At 52.7% G+C, this 23,696-nt stretch overlaps 1 protein-coding gene and 1 long non-coding RNA gene across 2 annotated transcripts; both read right to left on the bottom strand.

Annotated features, from left to right (window-relative positions):
- Positions 1 to 3,802: 3,802 nt before the first annotated feature.
- On the bottom strand, positions 3,803 to 5,292 carry LOC149809660 (uncharacterized). The gene is made up of 2 exons (XR_016429590.1): positions 5,184 to 5,292; positions 3,803 to 4,042 (listed from the first exon to the last, which is right to left on the bottom strand). It is a non-coding gene; the product is annotated as an uncharacterized LOC149809660 (long non-coding RNA).
- Positions 5,293 to 10,347: 5,055 nt separating this feature from the next.
- On the bottom strand, positions 10,348 to 22,907 carry LOC149809661 (dynein regulatory complex subunit 7-like). The gene is given in 18 exon segments (XM_089994712.1): positions 10,348 to 10,602; positions 11,003 to 11,066; positions 11,166 to 11,377; positions 11,888 to 12,100; positions 12,804 to 13,133; positions 14,005 to 14,264; positions 15,040 to 15,671; positions 15,756 to 15,913; positions 16,044 to 16,484; positions 17,037 to 17,258; positions 17,742 to 17,846; positions 18,551 to 18,766; positions 19,258 to 19,523; positions 19,526 to 19,685; positions 19,687 to 19,938; positions 20,609 to 20,991; positions 22,121 to 22,437; positions 22,837 to 22,907. Coding segments are annotated over 18 exon segments (4,557 nt in total).
- Positions 22,908 to 23,696: the final 789 nt, after the last annotated feature.

A 23,696-nucleotide genomic window follows, 5' to 3' on the forward strand; every position in this document is an offset into this window, starting at 1 on the left:
GCAAGCGCTGATTAATATGGTAGGCAAACTTGATGAATCGGTCCTTGCAAGTTGTGATCGCCGCCCGAGTGTCTGCTGCACGGGTTGCAGGCCGGGGCGCCTCAAAGTGAAGCCACATGATGGCAATGAATTGCTAGATGCTTTTGAGTCGACAAGGTTTGTACTGGAGGGGTGCACTGGAACGTATTGGTAATGTTACGGGGTGGGATATAGGTGCGAGTCACACCAGCTACCGTGTCCGGTTTTGCCATTGCCTATGGGGCTCTTCGGACAGCAAGTGTACAAGGAAATGCATGTGCTGAGATTATAAAGGTAATTGACAACTAAGCTTTGGCTGCAGAGATTTGGTCGCACCTTCTGCACGAGTACCGTCCTTCCTGATGGCCAGGTTCTGGTCACAGGCGGCCAGAGGCATGCAGAAGTCTTTACCGACAACACTGCGGTGCGGTCTCTCAACATCATGCGTCACCAGATCTTGCACCGATGCTGCCTTTGGCAGATGAGTTGAGATGAGAGGGCAGCGTTATGATTGCAACCATACCGCGGCTAATGAGTCAATGCGCAGACAACGCGATCACGTATGTGCGAAAATCATCGTCCTGCTGCATGCCGCCAACCGAATCGATCCTTGAATGGTTGAGCGCAACACGACTTGCTGTATCGCACCAGGCGGACATGTGTGTCCTTCACAACGACAAGCAATCAAACCATCATCGTGTTCTTGGCACATGCATGTGCATCTACCGTGAGCCACATTCAAGTAACCCATCCACTGAGATGTAGCTGTGCATTCCTGATGCAATGCAGAGTCGTTTCTAGACTTGAGTTCTCAAGTCTCGAGTTCTCTTTCTGTACTTGCTATATTCGTCTAACGACAGTGTGTCACACACCTAACACTTTGCAACACTGCAGGTGCTCGTGCCTGAGCTCTACAACCCGGAAACCAACACTTGGAAGTCGCTGAGACCCGCTTGCTGCGCCCGTACCTACCACAGCATCTGCTTGCTCCTGCCGGACGCCACGGTGCTCACTGGCGGCGGGGGCCTCTGCTCAATCGGTGACGACACTTGCGCAGTCACCGGCTCCAGCCATTTCGATGTGCAGGTCTTCATACCGCCCAACCTCCTCGCTGCAGACGGGGTCACTCGGCTTGTGCAGCCTGTCATCACTGCAGCACCCAAGACGGTAACCCTCGGAACCACAATCACTGTCACCATGAAGCGCTTATCCAACGGCCTGCCACCCAAGATCAAATCATTCTGCCTCATCCGCTCCGGTGCCACCACACACACCGTGAACAACGACCTGCGCCGAATCCACTCATGTTCAACAAGCGAGCGGGTTCTCAGCTCAAGTACCAACTGCAGCTTCCCAGAAAGAAGGGCACTGCCCCTCCAGGTTTCTACATGCTGTTCGCTGTTGACAGCCGTGGTGTGCCGTCCAAGGCGCCGTTTGTGAGGGTCCTGTGAGCCTGGCGATATTGGGATTAGTCCCTCGTCGTTTGCCTGCAGCATGTGCAAGTCATGTGGGGGTTTTCATTACCTCATGAAAAGGCATCGATGCCCCTGAACTGGCCAGCGCAGCCATGCTTGACGAAGACATGTCGTTTTGCAACATGCGCACAGAATAATAACTACTTGAGAGGCAATGAACAGAGAGAGAGCCAGGGCAGTTGAGGCCCCAAGCCAGCTGTTTCCAGGCATTCCAGAGCAAGGTAAGCGTTGAACGTGGCGTTCAGCATTGTGACAAATCATCAGGGAACTGATTGGTCAAATTTCATTAGTCATGGTGAACATCGCTTCTGCCAGGCCGCAGTGCTGATGTCACCATCAGTCGCCAGCGTGGCACATGGTCGCATCAAAGGCCGCTGTCACAAGGAAGGACCGGCACGCAGTGGTCATGAAGGAAAATGGCAAGCACTTCATCTCCGATGTAAGCAGTCTGTCGTGTTTTAGAAACTGTATTGCTTGTATAATGAGAAGGGGGACAGCACATGTAGCTCAGTGTAAACACACTCTTTCCCACCCTCTTACATGTGTAGGGCCCTATATGCTTGAGTGGGTTTTTACAAGTGTTTTTTTCTCCAAGTCCTTCCTACAAGCGGGAGGTCACACTTTTGCATAGTGGTCGTTTGTGTCACTCTGAGAATATCTGATGGGCTTGTCTAGACCCTTGTGCCCTCATGTCTAGACCCCTGTGTACATGAGATCTCATATACACGGGATGGTCGCTGGCAGCTCTGCATCTCGTTGATTTTGTGATAGCTCTGGTGTTCTCTGAGGCGTATATAACAACTTATCAATATGGCACCTTGTCCTCTGGTTCCACCATTTGGTTCTTTTTGATGGGTGGGATGGGCGTTCCTTGTGAGAGCCCGGTGTTGCTTAAGCACCGTCTGATTAACTTTTGCTGCTGGCCATTGAGCTTGATTGATGACGCATCTTTATTTACCTGACAATGCCAATGTATGGGCGAGCTCTCTGGGAGTGTGACGGCATTTCGGTGTTTTACGCGTGCATAGACCTGAAAATGTCCCCATGCAATGTTGCTGCGAGTCCAAGAGCGTGACCGCCCATTGTTGGTATTGTTACAGTGCCTGCCCATCATTGAAAGTGACATCAGCAGATGCACAGGACAACATCATCACATTACACAGAAAAGAGCAAGAACAAAACATCATAGGCCAAAAATCAACAACACATGCTCGTAAAGATCATGGAACGCCTACGGTACAGTTGGGAAGGGCAAGCCTGCCCTGCAGTCCACAGGCACTCAAACTGACCCGAAAGTCAGCCTGGAATCACGCCCAGGCGCTATTACATACTCGTCGAATAGATCTAGCATCCAGATTGGCCTTTGGTTGACACCAAGTCGGGGAATCCGTCGGACCAAAAAGCAGGGTGCCTTATCAGGGGCTTGCAGCGGCTCGATCAGCAACATATTGTGCGAGATATGGCACCGTAATGTCCTTGTCAAAGCCTAGCAGCACCGCAAAAAGGGACATCTGGGAAGGCATCTCAATGCCTGCAGGCACCACCACATTTCAGAACGATGCAAGGCACCTTCACCATCTACTTGGCTACGGCACCGATCTGAGCGCAGAGCTGATTCAGGCAAAGCACACAGAATGTATGTCCCAATCTCAACTCCCTTGCAAAGAACACCAGACCAGAAGCCGCCCCCTTGAGCAGCGTCCGCTTCACGTATCAGTTCATCGGCAAGCACCAATCTGGCTTATGGCACTTCGACTGAAAAACTGGTTCAATGAAGCAGTGGAATGCCGGCATCCAGTGTAAGTTGTTGAACGATCTGCATACGGTTCTGGCATCTGGAGTATGGAGGGATGTCCTACACACCAAACAACGGTGAACACACACAACAGAGCGTGGATCTGAACGTAACGAAGGGAAGACGCACCATCTCCTTGAGCACAGCCTCCATCTCGCCCATGGTGAACTTGTCCCGCAGACCAGCACCAACGAGCTCAGCTTCGGGGGAGGTATCCGCGAGCGGGAACACGCTCACAGACGGCACCGAGCGCCGACACCTCTGCCGCCGACTGCTCAAGCCGCCCGCTCCGCAATGCTGCCGCGATCTGAAGCAGCCGCGCGCGCACATCGGCCGCCACGGCGGCGTGCACAATCGTGACCGCCCTCACCTCAGGCACACCAATGCTCTGTGCAAGGCCGCAGACAAACTCCCGGGGCGGGGGGCTCACCCCCCCCACATCACGACCCGCCCGCGCCGCAGACGCTATCTGCTTGATTGCTTCCTGGATAGTAACGCGGAGGATCGTGTCCCGTGTCGCGGTGTTTGCTGACACGCTGGGTTAGATCCACATTGCCTTCCCGCAGACTCGTTGCAGCTCCACCAGGCCGAGCCAGTTGAAGTCTTGGCCGTTGAGCAGCTTGGCGTCTTGCATGTCTCGAAGGAGCTTGGTCGCGCGCTTTTTCGCGTCGTCCGCTACATAATCGGGCACCGGGAACCGCGGGAGGTCCACCCACCACGAGGGTCGCTGCACCGACGGCGCTGCTACGTCCTCCTGCATGGCGCAATGGGGGTTGAGACTTACACTCCAAGCACCATGAACTCCCAGATTGCATGCAGTGGATGGGACTGTCTGTCGTGCTCTAGAAATACCCGAATACGTAACTGGAGTTGATGTTCCATTCGCTCAGCAAGGGGTTAGGGGATCGGTACGCAGCGCCTACCGCTACTCATTGGAGGAGTTTGTGTCGTCTCATGTTTACAAACGCCCCGTCGAGTCCCTGCTGCATCACTGTCGGGCGCCCTGGGGCCATGACTATCGTGGCCCGCCGATGATGCACTGTGCTGTTAGAACAGCAATTCCAACTCACCCAGACGCATCAGTGTCTAGCATCGCCAGGGAAATAGAAGATTAGCATCGCTCTGCTGGCTCACTGCAAGCCCATGCCGTCCTACCAAGGGATGCAGCTCTCGGCGGATATTACCCACACCATGCAGGAAGGGCGGGAGACACGCCATCGACGGAGCAATGAATCGCGATCTGCAAGGGTTGCATGACTTTCTACTGTGTGCCAGCATCACTGGAAGCGCGCAGATTGCTTGACAATGAGCTAGAGTCCAGCGTGAGAACTCTCTCTCTTATCGGCCCTCTATGAGTTCAGGACGCCGCAGGTGGCTGGAGTTTGAAACTGTTGATCTCCATAGTTCTGCTGACATCGGTTAAATCAAGCCTGCTGTGCCCGGCATGGATAGACAAGGTATGCTGCAATCCAGGGGCAGCCGCTCAACTCTACTTTGTGCTCCAAAACGTGGAGCTTGCAATCAGCCGTGCATACCATGGCATTTGAAAACACTCGACGTGGTGTGTGACATGTTGACTTCAACGCGCCATGACACACTTAGTCGCCCGATCATAGCTACTGTCCCCTGAAGAAATGTCGCATTCAAATGCAAACGGCTACACTGGCGACCTACCAATGTGCTCATGCCGGCAAGCCGTCTCTCCTTCTTCAACAGAAAAGACCTCGAGCTCGCAAAGACACCAAACTATCCAACCGTTCCTGTTCGCGCATTTGGCCGACATTGCATTCGCATATCGGGGACTTGCACGCATACCAGCTAGCGACTGGGGACATGCGTTTCACGTATTCGCAAGCAGACTGTGCATTGCAAACCACAGCAACAAACACACGCACCTGTGCCTTGCTCGCCTGGCTGCGAAGCTTCGGCGCCGACGCGACCATGTCGTCTGGCGAGGACAACGGCGACACACTCGAGGGCGAGGAGTTGCTCGGCTGGTCTGGAATCCACACCATCTTGCCCCCGAGAGAGCGGTCCCGAATCCACCTGCCCCCCTCCCCATCGCGCTTGCCTCCAAACCAGCCCTTGAGCATCGCGCTGCCTCGCCGCGATGCGAAGAAGAAGAGCCCGCGAGAACTGCTACGACGAGCGCCAGCCAGCCTGCTGTGGCGGTGGGGCCCTGCGGAGCGCGGTAGGCGGACCTGGACGGGAAGTAGGCACGGGCGTCCAACGCACGCGTCCCTGGAACAAGCGACTGCGAGGACGACGCATGAAGCGAGAACTGCACGGGAATGGCACGGTAAGTCGGTACTACTTTCCGGGGGGGGGTGCCTCCCCGCTTTTCATCTCTTTAGCCTTTCTTGCAGGGTACAGGACGAAGAGGATGAAGACATGTCAGGTCAGGTTATGGTAAGTCAGGCTGGTCAAGGTACGCTTGCCTCAGGTGATGGGAATGATAACTCTGATTCCAAGTAGTTCTTGGAGTTGCCAATGTCCATGTGGATGCGGTAGTGTTGTAAAAAGATACATCATCATCATCATCATAGCCCACTTTCCTACAATCGATAGCAAACGACCCCCTTGAAGCCTTTGTTACTTGCTCATACATACGCAATCATAAATTTAAATCATAAATCATCAATTTGCGGCGGAATGTCTGCTGCTGCAAAAGGAATCAGGCCTTTGCCGTTAACAACTTGAATTGTCTTCTGATCACATTCCCCGTTTCGCCGGACATAAGATTCGACTGAAGTCACTAGTGAGCTGACTAGATTGCGGGGTAGAGGGAAGCCGTTGCATGCAATTGGACGGCTCGTGCTGAGCTCAACTCACAGCCTGATCTGCTCAAAGCTCAACACGTGGCTACCTGGAAGACAACGGCAAATCTCATCAAGCCATCATCCGGGTGATAGGTGCTGTGGGATGGAAAACAGGGCGGGAAAAGTTGTCTTGCTTCAAGGCACAACTTCAAACACACATTGGAAGCAACGCGGCACAGACACACCATGCACACAGCTTCGTGGTCATGCAGGTGCACGCACCTCGGTTGTCTCCTCGTTGGGTGAAAACCTCGAAATGACTTGCTGCTTGAACGATTGTAGCGCTTGCGGCACATCCTGAACCACAGTACTGTCGTCAATAATTGTTTCTGATGATTTTTTTGCTTACGATACTGCCACACCCGCATGGACATTGGCAACTTCAAGTGCGACATCAGTGTTACCTTGCCTATCTCCCAAATTGTTGTGCTTAAACACTTTGTGCCTGGCGAGTCACTTCACAGCCCTGCCGGCCGTGACCACGAGTGGATTCCATAAGCAGAAGGGAGGAGTGCAGAACAATTACGAAGGATACTGCACATGGCATGCAGTGGACAGACGTTTGAAGGCTGGTTGCTCACCATGCTTGTCGACTGTGTCTTCTCGCGCGAGTTGTCGCCTGTAGGAACAGCCACGGTACATCAAGTTTTATAAATCAATTTCGCTGTGGTGCCGAAGTTCAATTTGGGCATGCAGAGGTTTTCCAGCGTGACACCACAGGTTTGTCGCAACGCTGGACTTTGCGCTGCGTGCTTCAACAGTTGAAGAGACACGCTGTTTTGAGACGATCCACCCGATTCAGAGCACGCAACGGCGTCAAGCTTCTCCTTTACGAAACCAACAAACCGTATTGGAGAACCGTAACTCTCAAACATCCTTCATCCTTTGAACTGAGTGACGAACCAGCAGCTCAATGAAAAGATGTAATGTATGACGAGATTCGCATTGCATGCCATCGATGTGATGAATTCCATACAGCTGTCGAGTGTGCAATGACACCCGTCATTACCCTGACAACCGCACCTGATAAGAGGGAGGATGGCGAGCTTCTTTCATGGCTCTGAAATGCCTTCGAGGCATCCATCCATTATCTGTCCAAGCATGAGACCTCTGTGGGACAAGCAAAGGCACGGCCGTAATGGCTGCGATGGCAAGAGCACGACATCTGAGGGCGTCTCCTAGGCGGACAGCATCATCCGCGTTTATGCGAACGGGAGTATTCTCACATGAAGAGGCATCTGGGCGGGCCTTACACAACGCTAAGCGGTTGCGACGGGCCTGGCATGGCTGATAACACTTCAAGCAGCGTACGTCTTTAGTGCCAGCAGATCCGCTACCCACACTCACTAAATGGGACATGCTCATCAGCTACGGCCACTTACTCACGGCATTTACATGTGCTGTGTAGGAAACTTGCCACCCAAAGAAACCAGACCTCAGCACATAGCAGTTACGAAGAGCTAACTTTTCTCGCCGATGCAGCTCGCAACTGGCAACACGAAGAATGCATGCAAATTGTTCAATTTTTGGTCCTTGGCAAAGCCTTTGCTACTCTTCAGTCAGAACGCCTCCTTCCTATCTTTCGAACAATGTCCCGTCAGAGAGCTCATCCTGTTCGCGTACCGCATTCAATGTACAAATACAGGGCACAATACGTAACTGGCAACATGAAGAATGCATGCAAATTGTTCAATTTTGGTCCTTGACAAAGCCTTTGCTACTGTTCAGTCAGAACGCCTCCTTCCTATCTTTCGAAAAATGTCCCGTCAGAGAGCTCATCCTGTTCGCAAACGCATTCAATGTACGAATACAGGGCACAATACGAAGACAACAACATATATGCCAGCCGATATAATACGGCGTAAACTATCAGACATTGGTATCCGGAGTTCAGGCCTAAATGGAGGGGTGCAGCATCCGCGAAGGACCCGGCCAGGAATGCAAGGCTCCACTGTTGTGGCCCTGGGGCGGGCTCCCATACGCGATGGAACATGCGAGGCTTACAGGTGACATGCATATAGCACGTGCGTGTGCGCCGTTCCGAAATTGGGAACCAAGGTCCGCACGAGGGACCCGGTTCACCACGTGCCCGTCAATGCGCAACAATGACACTCCATGCGACACCAGTTTGGAAGACGATGGCCCCAAGAACCGAGTGCCTTGCCATCTCTGCGCCCCTCGCTGATGGCTCGACTGAGCCGGAGAGTTCAGCCTACACGCCAAGCGAGGACATTGTCATAACCAGGGACTGTCCCCGCCACGCACGCAATGAAAAGCTCACGACGGCAAAGGCAACAGGCGGATGTCTTGAGGATGGACGGCACCTGCGGGGTACGACATCGAGCTTGCACGCTGCCCTCACGAGACGCCCGTACACACGTCCGGGCTGCTCAGCTAAAGTTTATCAGCCAGTCCTCAACGTGTCCTGACAGCCTTCAGCTGCCCCGTCCGTCAATCGGACAGCATAGCGTACTGGTTTATTTCCTTGACATGGTACTTGCAGAAACGCATGCATCAAACGTATGCGTACTTGGAGTACGTGTCCGACAGGCATGACGCACAGCAGTACTGTCTTCGCCGATGACGTCGATACACGCCGAAAGGCTTCGTCATCAGCGACAGAACAATATCTGACTTGTTCATTTGCTGACACCTTGAGCGAGTCCGAAGCCCTTTGGGCGAGACCTAGGGGCTGCTCTTTGGAATCCTAACAACATCATCAGCATCGTTGTTTATGCGAACAGGCATTTCACCGGGCCACAGCCAGTGCAACGAACTGCACCGGCCTTTGGAGCTCACCAACCCATCGTTCGAAACATTTCTTCAAATCATTTTCGCATGGCCACGCTGCATGGAATTTGACACCTTCATACACTCGGTGGACAGCACTCTCAGCTAAAACGCTCTTACGTTGCACTTGGCGTGCGATCGGTGGATAGTCTAATGTTATCGGTTGATGAAATCTTCAAGCCAAACGAACGTGGTGCCGGGATGGGTGGTGGCAAGCGGTCATGCATGTGATGCCTTCTGTGTCCAGGCTTCATCTGCCAGCTACATACAGGCATTGTACCATCACGCCCAAGAACAACCGTTCCAAAAACAAACCGCTGAGTATATATCTGTTTAGATCAGAACGCAACTTGCTCGGCGGTCTGTGCGAAGACGTCAGCTACCAATAGTCTAGACAACAATCGGCCTACGGACCCAGCGTTGCGTCACCAAGTAGGGTTCGTAATAAAAAAAACCGAAATATTCACCTCTCTTCTTCTTTTTCGCTCGTGGGTTATGGGGATGTGGGGTAGTACCGCTTGCGTCATCACTTCTCCGATTGTTTTCCAGGCCCACCCGGATCGGCCTCGTGTTCGGCTTGTTCCATTGCACATACGACGAAGTCCGAATCCCCATGACTTCTTAGCTACTGAATTCGCAACGTTAGCCCATGTTACAAGTCTGGCCCAGGGCTTTCATAGCATATGGTCTTGTTTCTTGCCTCCGTAGTTGTGTCCTCCCATGGAAATTGCTGCATTCCTCCACTTCAACGTGAGATCAGCTCTTGCTGTGTCCAGCGTTCAAATGAAGCTTTGGTTGTTCCCGTGCTCCATTTCATTTCATTTCCATTCTTTTCTACTTTCGTGGTACTCCGTTTTTACCTGGTTTTTGACTCGTCAACTGGGTTGCCATTCAATAGCCCGCAACCACATCACACCCTCCACTGTCGCTGGCCGTGCCATCTGAAACATCTACAGCCACTGTTGCAGTTCTGAGGGGCCGATCTGGTCCGAGCCATGGATGTGATATGGCACAGGAGCTAGCAATGGGCGCTTCAGGTGATCACTCATGAGCTGGTCTTGGCTCCGGAGGACCACCTGATCATGGCAAACTCTATTGCGAGAAGCAAGCAGCAAGCGCAGGCACTGCTCCAATTCTAACCAGACTGTATATTTCGCAAACGGTATGTCAATGTTGCTTACACACCAGGCTGGTTCATGGTCACCTGTCGCTGCGAGAGAACAATGTGACCAGTGATTGAGGCATGAGTGCATTGTCAGTGAATCTCAGTGCCATTGGAAGCCCTGTTCAAGCCAGTACACCAGAAAGGCTGGGTGAGTCCTAAACAAGCTATCTATCTCGATATGCCACAGATAGCACGATCACTTACACTTTCATTGCACATGTCCTGCACGGTTGCTAGCAAACCGTTCCTCCGAGGAGCGCTCGAATATCGAGCTGGATCAAATTGCTATGCGTCTGACTCTGGCTCCAAAAGGACAGCAAGGCGAGAGTCCTTCCGCAGTTTGTAATCCAACTCGTAGTACTTGCGTAACGCTTGCTCTTCGTGGCGCTTGAGGCGTTTTTCCAAAATCGAGATCCTGAACATCGATTCCTCGCACGACTGCTCATACTCACGCTCCGCTTCTTTTGCGAGCTGGTCGCGATCGCGTTGAAAGTTGGCTTGCCGTTTCGCCAGAGCTGCTGTCTCCTCGTCGTGGCGCGCCTGCATACCCATTACGACATCAGGATGGACAGCCCATGCTATATCTGCTCCTCAGGAGGGTGACCAACCTGTCTGCAAGCTGCCCAAGGCATAAGAAGTAAATCAAACAAATCAATCGGTTATCACGCCATGCCTCCCTCGTTGTTCACGAACGGGGGGTGCCCAATTGGCTTCAAATGGCTTCGGCCATCAGGTTCGGCCATCAGATGAGGGCTTCGGCCTCATCAGGAAAATTAGTTCTACACCCTCCGGGCAGGCTCTCCAGGATGGCGTTCGCGCGCCCTCACGCGCCTTGCCATAAGGCTCGTGCGTGCTGGCCTAATGACTTGTTGTGAATGGCAAAGCACCACGGAACACGAAGAGCCTCCATCCCTGTGCAACTTGCGCAACGTCAACGCACCTGAATAATGTTGGCACGCTCAATGAGGCGGTCCTTGAGGGCCTTGAGGCATGACTCACGCACTGTCAGCGCCTCCGAGCGTGTCAAGGCACGTGCCCCCGTAATCTTAGGCAGGAACGGCGACAAGTAGTCGTACGCGGCCTCGGACACCTCCTCCTCGTCATCGTCTGACTCGTCGGCCTTGACCCGCATGATGTCATAGTACGGTGTAACGAGCTGCTTGTCCATCTCTTGTGCGTTTCTGACTTTGGAGAACTCTTTGGTCTCCCACTCGCTCTGCCGCACGGCTGTCATGCACTCCTTTTCGCAGTGCAACAGCTCTTGGAACTGCTCCAGCTGCACCATGTGGTTGAGCTTGCCAGCAAGGGGATCCACCTATAACAACAAACAAGTTCAGATGGGTTTTGGCTGCCACCAGCTGACATTGCGACGCGCATCCCCCTGACAAGTCACCAATTGGGTTCGTCAGCCGCAGTCTTCCCACGCCATTGAAGGCAGCAAATGAGCCAATCGTTGGTGACAAAATCTGCTTTCTGATGGAAGTACTTGTTTGCTTCTGTTCTTCAGCCCATCAAAGCAGCAATGAGCCTGGGCCCGGCTGCTCAAGCTGAGCAATCCAGGTATCAAGTGTGCATGGTGTTCATGTGCCTGGCGGCGTTATGTCCACATCGCTTCCGCCAATTGTGCGTTGGTCCTGACACGCATGACTCAGAAAACAACGAGCTACGACAGAAAGGGCTTTTACATCCTTTTGCTTTTATTCGCTGTTTCACTTGCTTTTCGAGTTCATAAATTTATCTGCTGTGACGAGGCACGCAACCATCTGTGAGGCCACATTGGATGGGATTGCGTCGGCTAATGAACAATTGGTTCAGGGGTCCGCACCTGAACAACGTGGCTGTGACCATCCTTTGTGTAGATGCGGTAGCTGTTGGTGAGACGGTCTGGGGCGATGTGGTAGTCGACGCGGATCGTGTCTTGACTGATGTAAAACGTCTTTTTTGCGATGTCGTCCGTGGCGTCTATGCTCGGATTGCGTTTGAACTTTTGCGTCATCTTGAAGATTGGCAGCAGGCGATCCATCACCTTTTTGCGCTCCTGCACAGTCATGCATGACTCAGCACTGCTGTGATTCTCCGGCACCCTGGCAAACCCACCCTCCCACGCCCTCGAGAAAGAAAGTGGGCGAAGGCATGTAGATCATGCACATGCACTAAACCAAGTAGCAGGTGAAAGGAGCCCATGGCTTGAGTGACACAAGAGTCAACCTGTTGCTGCAAAACGTGCACTGGCAGTTGCCAGCGTGCGCTTGGGTGCGGTAGCATTGCAGCAAGATAACACTCGGACTGGACAGTGCCCACTTGGATGCAGTAGCTTTGCTGAAAGATAGCCTTTGGATAGCAAGTCAAACGGATAGCAAGTCAAAGGTACATCATTCCTGTTGCACGAACTGCCTATTTCCCGGCGCAATATGCTGCCGGCAAGCAACGCGCTGCTCACCCATCCGACGCGGCGCCGCAGCCAACCTAGTTGCCAAGGGATTGAGTCTGCCAGACGGTGTGCTCCGAGGGTCCAACAGCCTGAAATTGCAGGAATTCTGAGGACAGAAATGGGAGGTCAAACCTCGCTCTGCTCGCTAAGCGTTGCTTCGGGACAGCTTTGAGCTGTACAAAAGTGTATGCTGGCTGCGCATGTTTGGGGTCAGCATTTACACAAGTAGACATACCAAATCAGCAGTTTTGGGGCACCAGACATGCGCTTCTGTACAGGGCTATCTGTAACGGAAGTGAGATGGTCGCACCGCAGGGTCAGTTTGCTTGGGCTTGCCGTAAGTAGCTGACTGGTACCACAGCCAGTCCTCGCGGCCCTCGTAGAGCTCAATCGTTTTGACGCCAATGTGCTCGTCTTTGTGCGCCATGCCATCGAGGCGAGCGGACGCGTAATAGTCACACACCCGCCGCTGCTGGTCCCACACGCCTTGAGCGTCGGTCGCCCAGATGAGCTTGAGCAGCTTGACTCCGTACGCCGAGCCCGGGTCAAAGTACTCCACCGTCATCGAGATACGGTCACCATCGTAGTAGGCTCTTCTCTCCCGGAGCTTGTCCCTCCTCCGCAAGAAGTACTCCCGATACTGCACATGAAATCACACTTTGCAGCTCACAATTTAGGCGCGAGATCACCTCTGGCTGTCTCGTCAACGCCTCCTTCTTTGGACTGGCGTATCTCTTTCCTTTCTCTTCACAGCTCACAAGTGAGTCCGAATCGGTCAACAAAATCACAAATATATCAGCTGGGAATCGCTGCCATGTCCCCTACGACGTGATGACAGCCATTCCCGGCTGGATTCAATGCAAGCATGGTGACTGACACATATTTTTGTTATGGTTGTGTGGGAAGCCATGCGCGTCAGGTGGTGAGTTGACATGTTCGATCCCGATGTGCAGCACGAGATCGTGGGGCGCTGCGGCACGCACAGTACGATGCAGGTGTCGTTCGAATTCGCAACGAGTTGGGCGTTTACAGGACGGCTTCTTCCCAGTGATTTCCAACGCGTTGTTACCATGTGCGATGGTTGCCACGCAAGAGCTACCGTGTGCGTTTTGCAGCCATGTCTTTTCAGATTTCAGATGCCTGAATTGCGTCATGTTCTAGGAGCGAATCAAGGGTGAAACAATGTTCTTGTGAAGCGTTGGCTTCCTTCCGACGATAGTGATGAAAATCACCACAACTGCTCTCGCCGTTCATGCACTGGCACACTCATACTCCCTTAACACTGTTTCGCCGTCCGTTGAGCCCCTTGGGGCAGGGCGAAATCGCGCTGGAAGTGGCTCATGTCCATGTGTGGGAAGCAGTCTTGCTGTAAAGCAAAACGATAATGTATGACAGGCTCTTGATGATGTCGATGAGCAATGTGGTGCTCCACTCCAGGGGCGGGGTCTGAGTCAGAACTTTTCACACACTGGCAGCAGCTGGCACGTCAGCGGGGTTGAGCTGACTCGCACCTCCGCCATGACCTTGTGATCCTCGTCAGCAAAGATGGTGAGTCGCTCGACCATGCCGTCCCAGTCACGGCTGCACTCGCCGAAGAACGCGAAGATTTCGTGCTCGCTAAACCTGTAGACGATCTTCTTGTTGCCTTTTGGGCAGCGCATGTCCATCATGTCTCGTGCGATGAAGAGCTTGGGCACCCAAGAGCCTGGAAGCTCAATCAAAACCTCAGCCTCTGGGAGCTCACCCGATGCGGGCACTATGCGAGAGGTGCCTGCAGCGAATCAACAGCGAGTGAAAGGAAGGGGGACGATGCAAATCACATCGGGCAGCCGCGACCGGTTCCTCAGTCAGAGGCAGCCACGTGATGTGAAGGGGTGGGAGTAGATGTGGGTTACATCAGGTGGCCATGACCGGTTCCTGCCTTGCTTATGGGGCTCTTCGGACAGCACAAAGGTGGCTAGGGAAGATACTGATGTGCCTTTGGGGCGTGATCGGCTTAGCCCTTGCCTAGGACGGTAAAGGGTGCTAGGAACACTTGCCATGACTCACGATGCAATGCTTCTACTTGAATCAAAAGATTGCATCTACAAAATGGCTGCCAGTCCCAGGTGCAAGCTGGGAACCAATACTCGTTAGGTACAGCTCTCTGGGAACGTTTTTGTGTCAGGAGATGGGAGAGCACGGGCATAACTCAAGGCAGAATTTGCAGGGTGGTGAATAAACGTATCAAGTTGATGCGCCAAGCGCGAGACATGCAGCAACAGGCTGAGAAAGGACCAGCAACGCAAGTTTGCAAAAACTCTGTTGATTTGACATCATCAGCCTGTCCAAACATTGGCACACTGAAGAGTGAATGCCAATCTTCAGCAACTGGAGTAAGGACTTAAATCCCGCTTTCGCTTCCAACCCTGCCTTGAGTGAGCGATGTGCGGGCTTTAGAACAACGCAAAAGCGCAAAGAGGAGTGCTTGCCAGAAGCAGGATGGCATTTGTTGACCTGCTAATTTGCAGCGAAGCAGCGATCACACAAGAGTGAGGCTGCAGCACCTGAGCCTGCAGTTTCGGGGCGCTCTCCGCTGTCTGCGCTGCCAGTCCGCCCGACACTCCGTTTGGTGTCATCCAGTCTGCCAGCACTGCTCTTGGCAATCGATACCCCACCCAGATCCCCCCCCTCCAGTGCAACATCTTCCTCGTTCATCGCAGCAGGCCGCCTGCCCCCCCCCTTCACCGACACTGCCGCATCCGATGCCGCAGTGCTCAAAACAGCCTCCCACCTGTTTGCATCCTTGAAGTTGTACTCCATCTTTGCAGGGTGGGCGCGGGAGTCAGAGTGCGGCTCAGGGTGCTGCATATTGATCCAGAAATTCTGGTGGTTCCAGACGAACTCAATGCCCAAGTACGGGCTGTAGTCGGTGGGATACGTGCGGCCCGAGGTGCATTCGACAAACACGCTTGACCTCACGTCGCGTTCGCCCGCTTTGACAAGCACCCAAGCGTGCACAAGGCGGTGCTCTCGTGCCACCGCGCGGTCCGCGTTTTGGAGCATCTGAGCGCGATCAGCAGCGATGGCGGCGAGGCGATCGACTTCTGCATCGGCTTTGATCTTCTCGAGGGCCGCCTGCTTCTCGAGCTCGATGCCCTTCAAGAACGCCGACTCCAGGACGAGCTCGGACTTCATCCTGCGCCGCGACGGCAGACCGTGTCATTTGCGGGACTAGATGCCCAAAATTGCGTGACTTTTAGGGAGGAACGGGACTTGAAACCCAATGACTGTCGAAAACTGCGGCGAAGCACTGAGCGATGGATTGAGGCTGCAGCGAGAATGGCCCGGCAATGGATTACCATGATCATCATCATGCACTCGCTGAACATGCTCTCGCTGAACACAGCCATGATGATGAAGGATGACATCTTTTGCATTCTTTTGTATAAGTGAAATGAGATTTAAATCATTCAAGAATAACACCATTGTCACAGTCTTGGAGATGCTGACCAAGAGAGTCGTTGTTGCTAGATGGCGAGCACACAAAGGCAGGCAGTGCGTCACGTGCCAGAGGTGTAGGCTCCACCACAACGTCACGGCGTGCTTGCAACTCTAGAACAAAAAGTTTGGGCCCGGAGACGCACTTGATGGTTTTTGACTTGCTCTCCGGCTTTGGCGGGGCGGTATTCTCCTGCTCTAGAGGGGCACTGTGATCCTCCTCGAGCAACGGGCAAGTGCTCTTTGTCTGATCATTCATGACTACGTCAAGGGGCGCGTAGCCTGCAACCACATACGCATCGTAGCCCGTTCCGCACAGCAGGCTGGTGAGTAGGGTCGCCATGTCGAATGAGTCACCGGCTTGGAAGCTCAGGGTGGACATGGGGGAGGGCAGGTATTCCGGCATGTGTAGTAAGTTCTCGAGGGGCTCGTACGAGATGAAGTTAGTGACGAGGCGAATCGCGCCCTCCATGTTGTACAGTTCCGAGTACATCATCTTGGTTGGCCGAATCTGCATCGTGCAAGCAGAGCTGCTGAGGGACGCAAGCATTGACAATGAGAAAAGTGAGCAGGTCAACAATGTATGACTAATGATAGCTCACTATCACAAGCCAGTGCAAAGTGAAATGCCGTGGTACAGATCACACATGCTCTCATCCGAACTCAAGACAGCGAAGATGTGTGACTTACGTCAGGACAGCTTGGAGTTGCAAATTTCTGTGCAGATGTGGTAGTGTAGGAACAGGATACAAGGTGCTGTTGTCGTCAATGTGCAGCTCAACTGATGCAACGTGGTCGAAAACGAGTCTAAACCCAAGACTCATTCCTCAAATCCGCGTGCACACCAAAAAGAAAAGATTTGTTTGTAGCAGCCAAACAGACAGTGACACCGGTCTCCACAAGCCAATAATGGAAACAAAATCAATCAGACGTCACGCCATACTTCACGCCATGTCCCCAACATAGAGCAGCACAGCATTGAGTTGGTCAAAGACAATGAAGACAACAAAGACATCGAAGACACGAGCAGCAGTGCCAGATGATCGAAAGAGCAGGAGCGCACCGTTGTGCAGACAAATTTTTTGACACCGCACTCATTCATAGGCGTCAAGAAGAGAGGCCGCCGGTGCCGGTAGAGCTCAGTGAACGTCTTCTGGAAGTCATCCACGTACTGCAGCAGCTGCAGCTCCTTGGTGGAGTGCGCTGTGAAGCTCTTCGGCATCTTGGAGTGCTGATTGATTGTGTGCTGGATGCGCACGCTCTTGGCGTTTTTTGGCTTCAGCATCTCCGGGTCGGCCTCTTTCACCTGGGGCCAGTTTGACACCTTATTATCTCGAGATAACGACCATTTGGTATGGACAATGCATGTCAAGTGCATCAAGAACAGCATTGCCGATTGCTTCTTGGGCTGCCAATGTCCATGTTGTGAATAGATTCATCATCTTTACATCATAACATCACATAGATAATGGCAGGAAATCGTCAACAAGCAACGAAGACAAAGATACGTCATCTCTACATCGTCATCACACATAGAATTCTAGTGGACGGGTGTTTGCTTCGTTGAAAGGTGCCTCCCTCATAGGTTCTAGATACCTGTACCCATCAAAATTGTTCTGTACATGCCTGGTTCCCGAGTGCACTCTGGATCGTACAATGCCGCGAACAACGTGTTCGAGGTACGAAGTATGAATTTGAGCTGGCTATCACGCTGCACACATCAACAGAAGCATGCCTGGAAAGAGTCGAGGTCGGCGACTTTGTAGACGTCCCAGTATGCGGTGCCCTTCTCAATGTCCTCGTCATTGCCCTGCCCCATTGTCTTGGAGCCCAGCTGAAAGCAGCACAGGTGGCCAGAGCACTGTGTGTGGCCCTCTGGGGGCTGCTCGCTCTCGAAAAACATGGAGATCCTGCAAGGAACAGATGATTGGCTAACCATTTCTTGTGCATCACAAGCGATCACTGGCCATCGTTGCTCTGCAGCGTCTTTCCCATGAATGTACCTACCTTACAGTTGTCTGAGCTGTCTGGGAGACGAACAGTCTAGGGGAATGCTTTGGACAAAGCATACGTGGACTGCTTCGGCACGGTGCACCTGTTCAGTGTTTCGCCAGACCCTGCCATTTTCCGGCGTCCAAATGCCCGAAGTTCGTGAATTCCCGGGACAGGAAATGTGGGTCGAAAGCCTTGCTGGCGAAGACATGCCCGTGATTGCTCACATGGGTACCCCTGTGTCATGATCAGCGCCCCAAGCAGACCTGTTACATGGTGTTTGTTGCATTTGCTAGTCCTTTTCCCTTGGTGTATGTACCGTGGATCCCCAACCAAAGCGTGCATTGAGGTGTGTGCCAAACTCAGTCACATATCATCAGCTCAACACATCTTTACACCATGGAAAGCTCGATACCCACCCTGGAACTGGGCTGCAGCACGTAACATTTGGGATACAGCAATCTCGTCGTGTTTTGGGGCGGAGGGGACATGGCATGAGTCGCGATTTCCTTCAGCTTTTGAAGTTCACTTTCTGTACTTCTCATTTGTGCTAACCACTTTTGCTTCTTCCATGCTTCAGTGAGCTGCAAACCTGTTTTTGTTGAACGCGAGATCGACGATGAGCTCCTCCCATTCTGGCTTTTCCGTGGCCAGGTTGATCCCGTACGGAACATAGACGCGGTACATTTTGCTCGTGGGAGCGCCCAAGTCGTCGAAGCCACCATACAGGTAGAGATAGTCCTTGTAGACAAAAAGGCTGTGATTTCTGCGTACTGGAGGCTTCCGCCCCTCGCATTGCACCTGCAACTCCAGTTCCCTGGCATCAGGATGGAATAATGCACCACATAATTCCCAAGCAGTGCTGGGAATTGCCAATATTCATGTCGACGTTGTAGTGCTGTGAGAAAACTACTTTATCACGCACATTTAATGGGTCATCTTCCGCCTACCAGGCCTGTTTTATCGCCGGCGACATCGAGCTCTATGAGCGTCCATCATGCCAGTCGGCACTGGAGGTTCCCGAGCCTATCTGCTTCTTACAGGGTACAAGACGACGAAGAAAAGGACATGTCATGTCAGGCTATGGTTTTTCAGGCTTGCCCAGGTGCGCTTGCCTCAGGTGATGGTAACGGTAGCACTGATTCCCAAGCAGTTCTCATAGTTGCCAATGCCCATGTGGATGCGGTAGTGTTGTAAATACAGACAACCAGCAACAAAGATACCATCATCATCACATCACATAGATCATCTACCCAGCTACCTGTGGCAAAGCGCTTCTACGACAGTCACACCTGTATCCAGCAGCTCTGGCGGCAATCAAACACCCAGAGGTCCTCCAGCCCAAAGTTGTTGCAGCCCCCGTGCAGGAAGAGCAGCGACCCGTGCCCCACGCAAAACGCCGACGACTCACGCGGCGACGGTGCTGATGTTGTGGACGACCACGCGGACCACTTCCACGTCGATAGGTCGAGGCGCATGAGGTCGTTTTGGCGGGAACCGATCGCGTGCCCGCCGAAAATAACCATGTTGCCTTGCCAGAAGACTGCAGACGCTTGTCACGTGGCGTGGGCGCGACGCCCCCTGAGCTTTGTTTGTACCATGTGAACGTGTCAAGATCGAGCGTGTAGATGTCATTGAGTCGCCGTTTCTCTTGGCTGCGGCCTCCAAACACAATCATCGTGTTGTTTTCCGGTTGATGATTGCACAGTGCCCGTCGCGGGGCACGGAATGTTCTCGCCCTTGCACTCTTGAAGGTGCCACTCCATTCGGTCAACCGTCATCCAGTGGACTTCGTTCGATTTTTGGCCATCTTTGACCAGCCGACCGCCAAAAGTGTAGAGACGGTCGTGGTGCCGGCAGAGTGTGAGGCTATCTCTGGACCAGGGGCGGTTGTCTACTTCAATCTCGCCGGCATCAGTTTTGACCATTTGTGCGGCTTGAGCTTTGCATCGGTACTCTAGGAATGTGCCAACCTGCGAGCCAATGAGCAAGTGAGCAAGGTCTTCTCCAAGAAAGCCCGCCGCGTGCCTGATGATGGGCCTTAATGCAATGGTATCCGCATGGACATTGGCAACTCCAAGCGCAGAGCGGGAGTCATACAATCATGCTGGACAACCGTTGCAATGCAAGCTGAGTCGGCCAGCAACCAGGTATATAAAACCTGAAGTCGTAGTCAAGTCTGCACAATAATTGCAATGTCTGGTAAAACAAACATACATTACTTTCATCTAATTGTGTGGGCATTGATCCAGGAAATGTGGCCCCCAAATACGACTTTTTGCAGCCCTTCGCGCGGTCTGCTGTACCACGTTTGCCAGGTTGCAGCCGCGGTACGCTGGCTTCCCCGCAAGTACAGCTATTGAGGCAAATCGTGTGTTTGGATAACAGATTCCAGGGCTGCTTGAACTTGACAGCGTTGTCGCGCATGCAATGATGCAAACGCCCATTTGGATGCGATTGCGTTGCAGAAAGGTGCACCATCATCATCGTGCAAGAAGGTAGCGACAACATACACCCACCACCTCTGGCATCATGCCTCATATGCGAAATGAACGGTGACGTCACATGGCCTGCACAACCAGCAAGCGAACAGCTGTGACATGACGTGATCTCGCATCATTGCCCACATGAACGTGCAATTACCTGAGTCCCAATCGGACGAAGCCTCTCTCGCTCCTCTTGCTCCTCTCTCTCCTCTTCCTTCTTCAAAAACATGAGGAACTTGGAGAGGCCCTCATCCGCAGCCGCCTGGTATGGTGTGTCAAGGTTGTTGTACCGCAGGTTGAACTCCTTCAAGTTCTTGAGATGGCCCATCCTAGGTGGGGCCCTTGAGATCATGTTGTTGGCAAAATCGAGGCGCTGAATCTTTCGCAAGTCCCCCATGCTTGAAGGGAGAGAGCGGAGCATGTTTGTCGAGCAGTTGAGCTTGAGGAGTGAAGGGCAGTTGCCGATACCGCTGGGCAGCTGCTCGAGCAAGTTGTTCTCGAGATAGATGGTGTGAAGAAGTGGCAGCTCATCCAACCGCTCTGCATGGTGTGAGTGCACCATCAGTAGGCGTTGAGCAGTCATGCGAGTGCTTGAAAGGACAGTCAGGGACGGAACAGATGATGATGACGCAGCGTCGGCATATGCGGGGGCGACACCGTGATGTGTTGGTGCTCTCTGAAAGCTTTGCTCATTCGAGCGGCCGCGCAGCGCTTCGCCAGATTGGCTTTCGACGTAGCTTTTGGTCCCTAAATTCATGCATTTTGGGCATCTAGACCCTCAAATTTCACGGTCTGGCGAAGCGCTGCGGCCGCGTGTTCATGACAAGCTTACCTGTCCCGACGCTGACGTTCAACGAGCTGTAATGCTTTAAGATTACTTAATTGCCTGGTGATTGCATCCTGCCATCATCTGTGCGATGTAATGATGACGCTGCTTCTCTCAAGTAACCGCCGCATGCATGTTTACACAACAGAAGTCCATCAAAACAATTGAGAATCACGCCATGTGCCCTCCGTTGTGGACACGGCGCGAGTGACCCACCCAATGGCTTCGGCCCAAGGCCCTCGCTGGTTGGCCTCCTACATGGGCGCTTCCAAGTGCAACTTGAGAAATGGAGTTGCCATTCTCGCCTCCCAAAGCATGATGAGGACATGTCTTTGGAGTTGTGACTCATGCGAGCGGCATTGCGTTCAAGGCAGGCTTCCCTGTCCCGGCCGCTGACGTTCAATGAGCTGTTCTGTTTCGAACATGAACCTAGTTGCTAACTGCCTGTGCCATATTTCCTGCTCTTATCTTTGTGATGTTATGAGGTGTCTTTTACACCATCACCTCACTTACATCAACACGATGGATGGCGCCGTAATTTCTGTTTCGTCGGTCCCTCGATGACCGCCTTGAAGTCTCCATTCGTGGCTTCCATCCCATCTACCATCCACAGAATTCTTCAGACCGCATCACTCATGAATGCAATCATGCACAGAATGATTTGCAGTGCTCGGGTGGCAGACTGGAATGATATCTCTCCAACAAGCCTTTGTGTGAGCACCACTGGTGGTCAACGATGACAGACAGGACTGTCCAGGTATGTGGCTTGCTCAGGATCCTCATTCATCGAGTAGCCAGTGATACTTTCCTTTGCATTGCCATCTGGACGGCAACTTGTCTCACCTGTTAACTGCTGAATGCGGTTGCCAGACAGGTCTAGTTCTCTGAGCTGCTGAAGGGCAACTAGGTCATCTGGGACTGCCTCGATTAGATTTCCAGCCAGGTCCAAGGTCATGCACTGCTGCAAGGAGAATATCACGTCTGGAATAGTTGGCAGCCGGTTGTATTTGACACGAACTACTCGTAAGTACTTCAGCTCTGCAAGCTCCCTTGGCAGGTTGGTGAGCTTGTTGGAGGTCAGGTCCAACTCCATGATGTGAGGATTGTACTTCTTGACCATGTGCATGAAGTTGTTGGGTAGCTCCACAAGATTGCAGTACCTGCACAAACACGAAGCTGCCCATGATTGGGCCTGCACTCTGGCAATTGCACTGGAGTAAGCGCACGTGCCGCATGATGGCACCAGGGCTAACCTTACCGTCTCCAAAATTTACGGTATACTCAAATACCGTAGAAAACGGAACGTTGGCACCTTGGACGCTTTGCACATGAACAACCCTGTCGACAATGTCATGAACATCAAGCTTCGTGATTCCTGCGAAGCACAAAGTCAACACCAGCAACTAAGGCCTCGGAAATGACATGCATCGCATGCAACATGCACGTGACGGCACGCATTGTCAGCGGCATGGTGCCTTTCGCGTTCAACAAACATATTGTGGCTTGTCATCGCTGTGGACAAGTGTGACATGGCAGCAAGGCCAAGCGCCCCAACGTACCCAAGATTGAGCTTGTATGTCCGCCTGGCATCTTCCAGGCGCTCCAAGAACACCTCATGCTTGAGAGACATGCTGGAACTCTGACAACACACTGAGCTGTCAGGGTCCTATTCACGATACCATGCTCCTTGCTGACGCTGCTGAGGCAAGAACTCGAAGTCAAATCACGCTGCTTCTTGAAGTTACTAGCTGTTTGTTGGTGGCAGCATGGATCAAGTTGATGCACTGAGACTCAGAATGAGGAAATCGCACCCTGACTAGCTATCTCTGCCAAGATATCAACTTGTCAGATAGCTGTCGGACAATCCGAGGAATACAGCCCTGAGCCTGGCTCAGCCTGCCCTGGCGGAAGTGTCTCCATCGACATTTCACCAGAGATAACAAGTAGCAGTGTGGTCAAATCGTGGGCGTGTTGTGATACTGACCTTTGTGGCCAACCTGTAAATGTCCTTGACGGCAGCTCGAGGTACCGTTCACATAGCGTGGAACAAGACGAGATGACATTGCAGTTTTAACCAAAGCCGCTGGGGTCGAAAGAACAAGAGAGAGTCGAATCATGCGCCGTGTTTTCATGTACATGAGAAATTGCTATGCACATCGCCATGTCCACCACATGGACACCAGCAGCCAACTTCTGTCCCAGCCACGCGACACTTGAAGAAGACAACGCAGGATGATGATTGAGGCAGCTCAAAGTTTTGGTAGTGTGCCCGTCAATGGTGCCTTCTGACGTTCTCATTATTTCATGGTGACGCCCTTAGCGATTATCACCGATAACAAATCAGTCGGGAATCACGCCATGTCTGCTCCGCTGCGAAACACGGCGAGAGAGATGTACCCAGGGGGTGACAACTCCACAA

The sequence above is a fragment of the Nuphar pumila genome, unplaced genomic scaffold (assembly GCF_984573655.1).
Source record: "Nuphar pumila unplaced genomic scaffold, dmNupPumi1.hap1.1 HAP1_SCAFFOLD_922, whole genome shotgun sequence".
NCBI classification, from domain to species: Eukaryota; Viridiplantae; Streptophyta; class Magnoliopsida; order Nymphaeales; family Nymphaeaceae; genus Nuphar; species Nuphar pumila.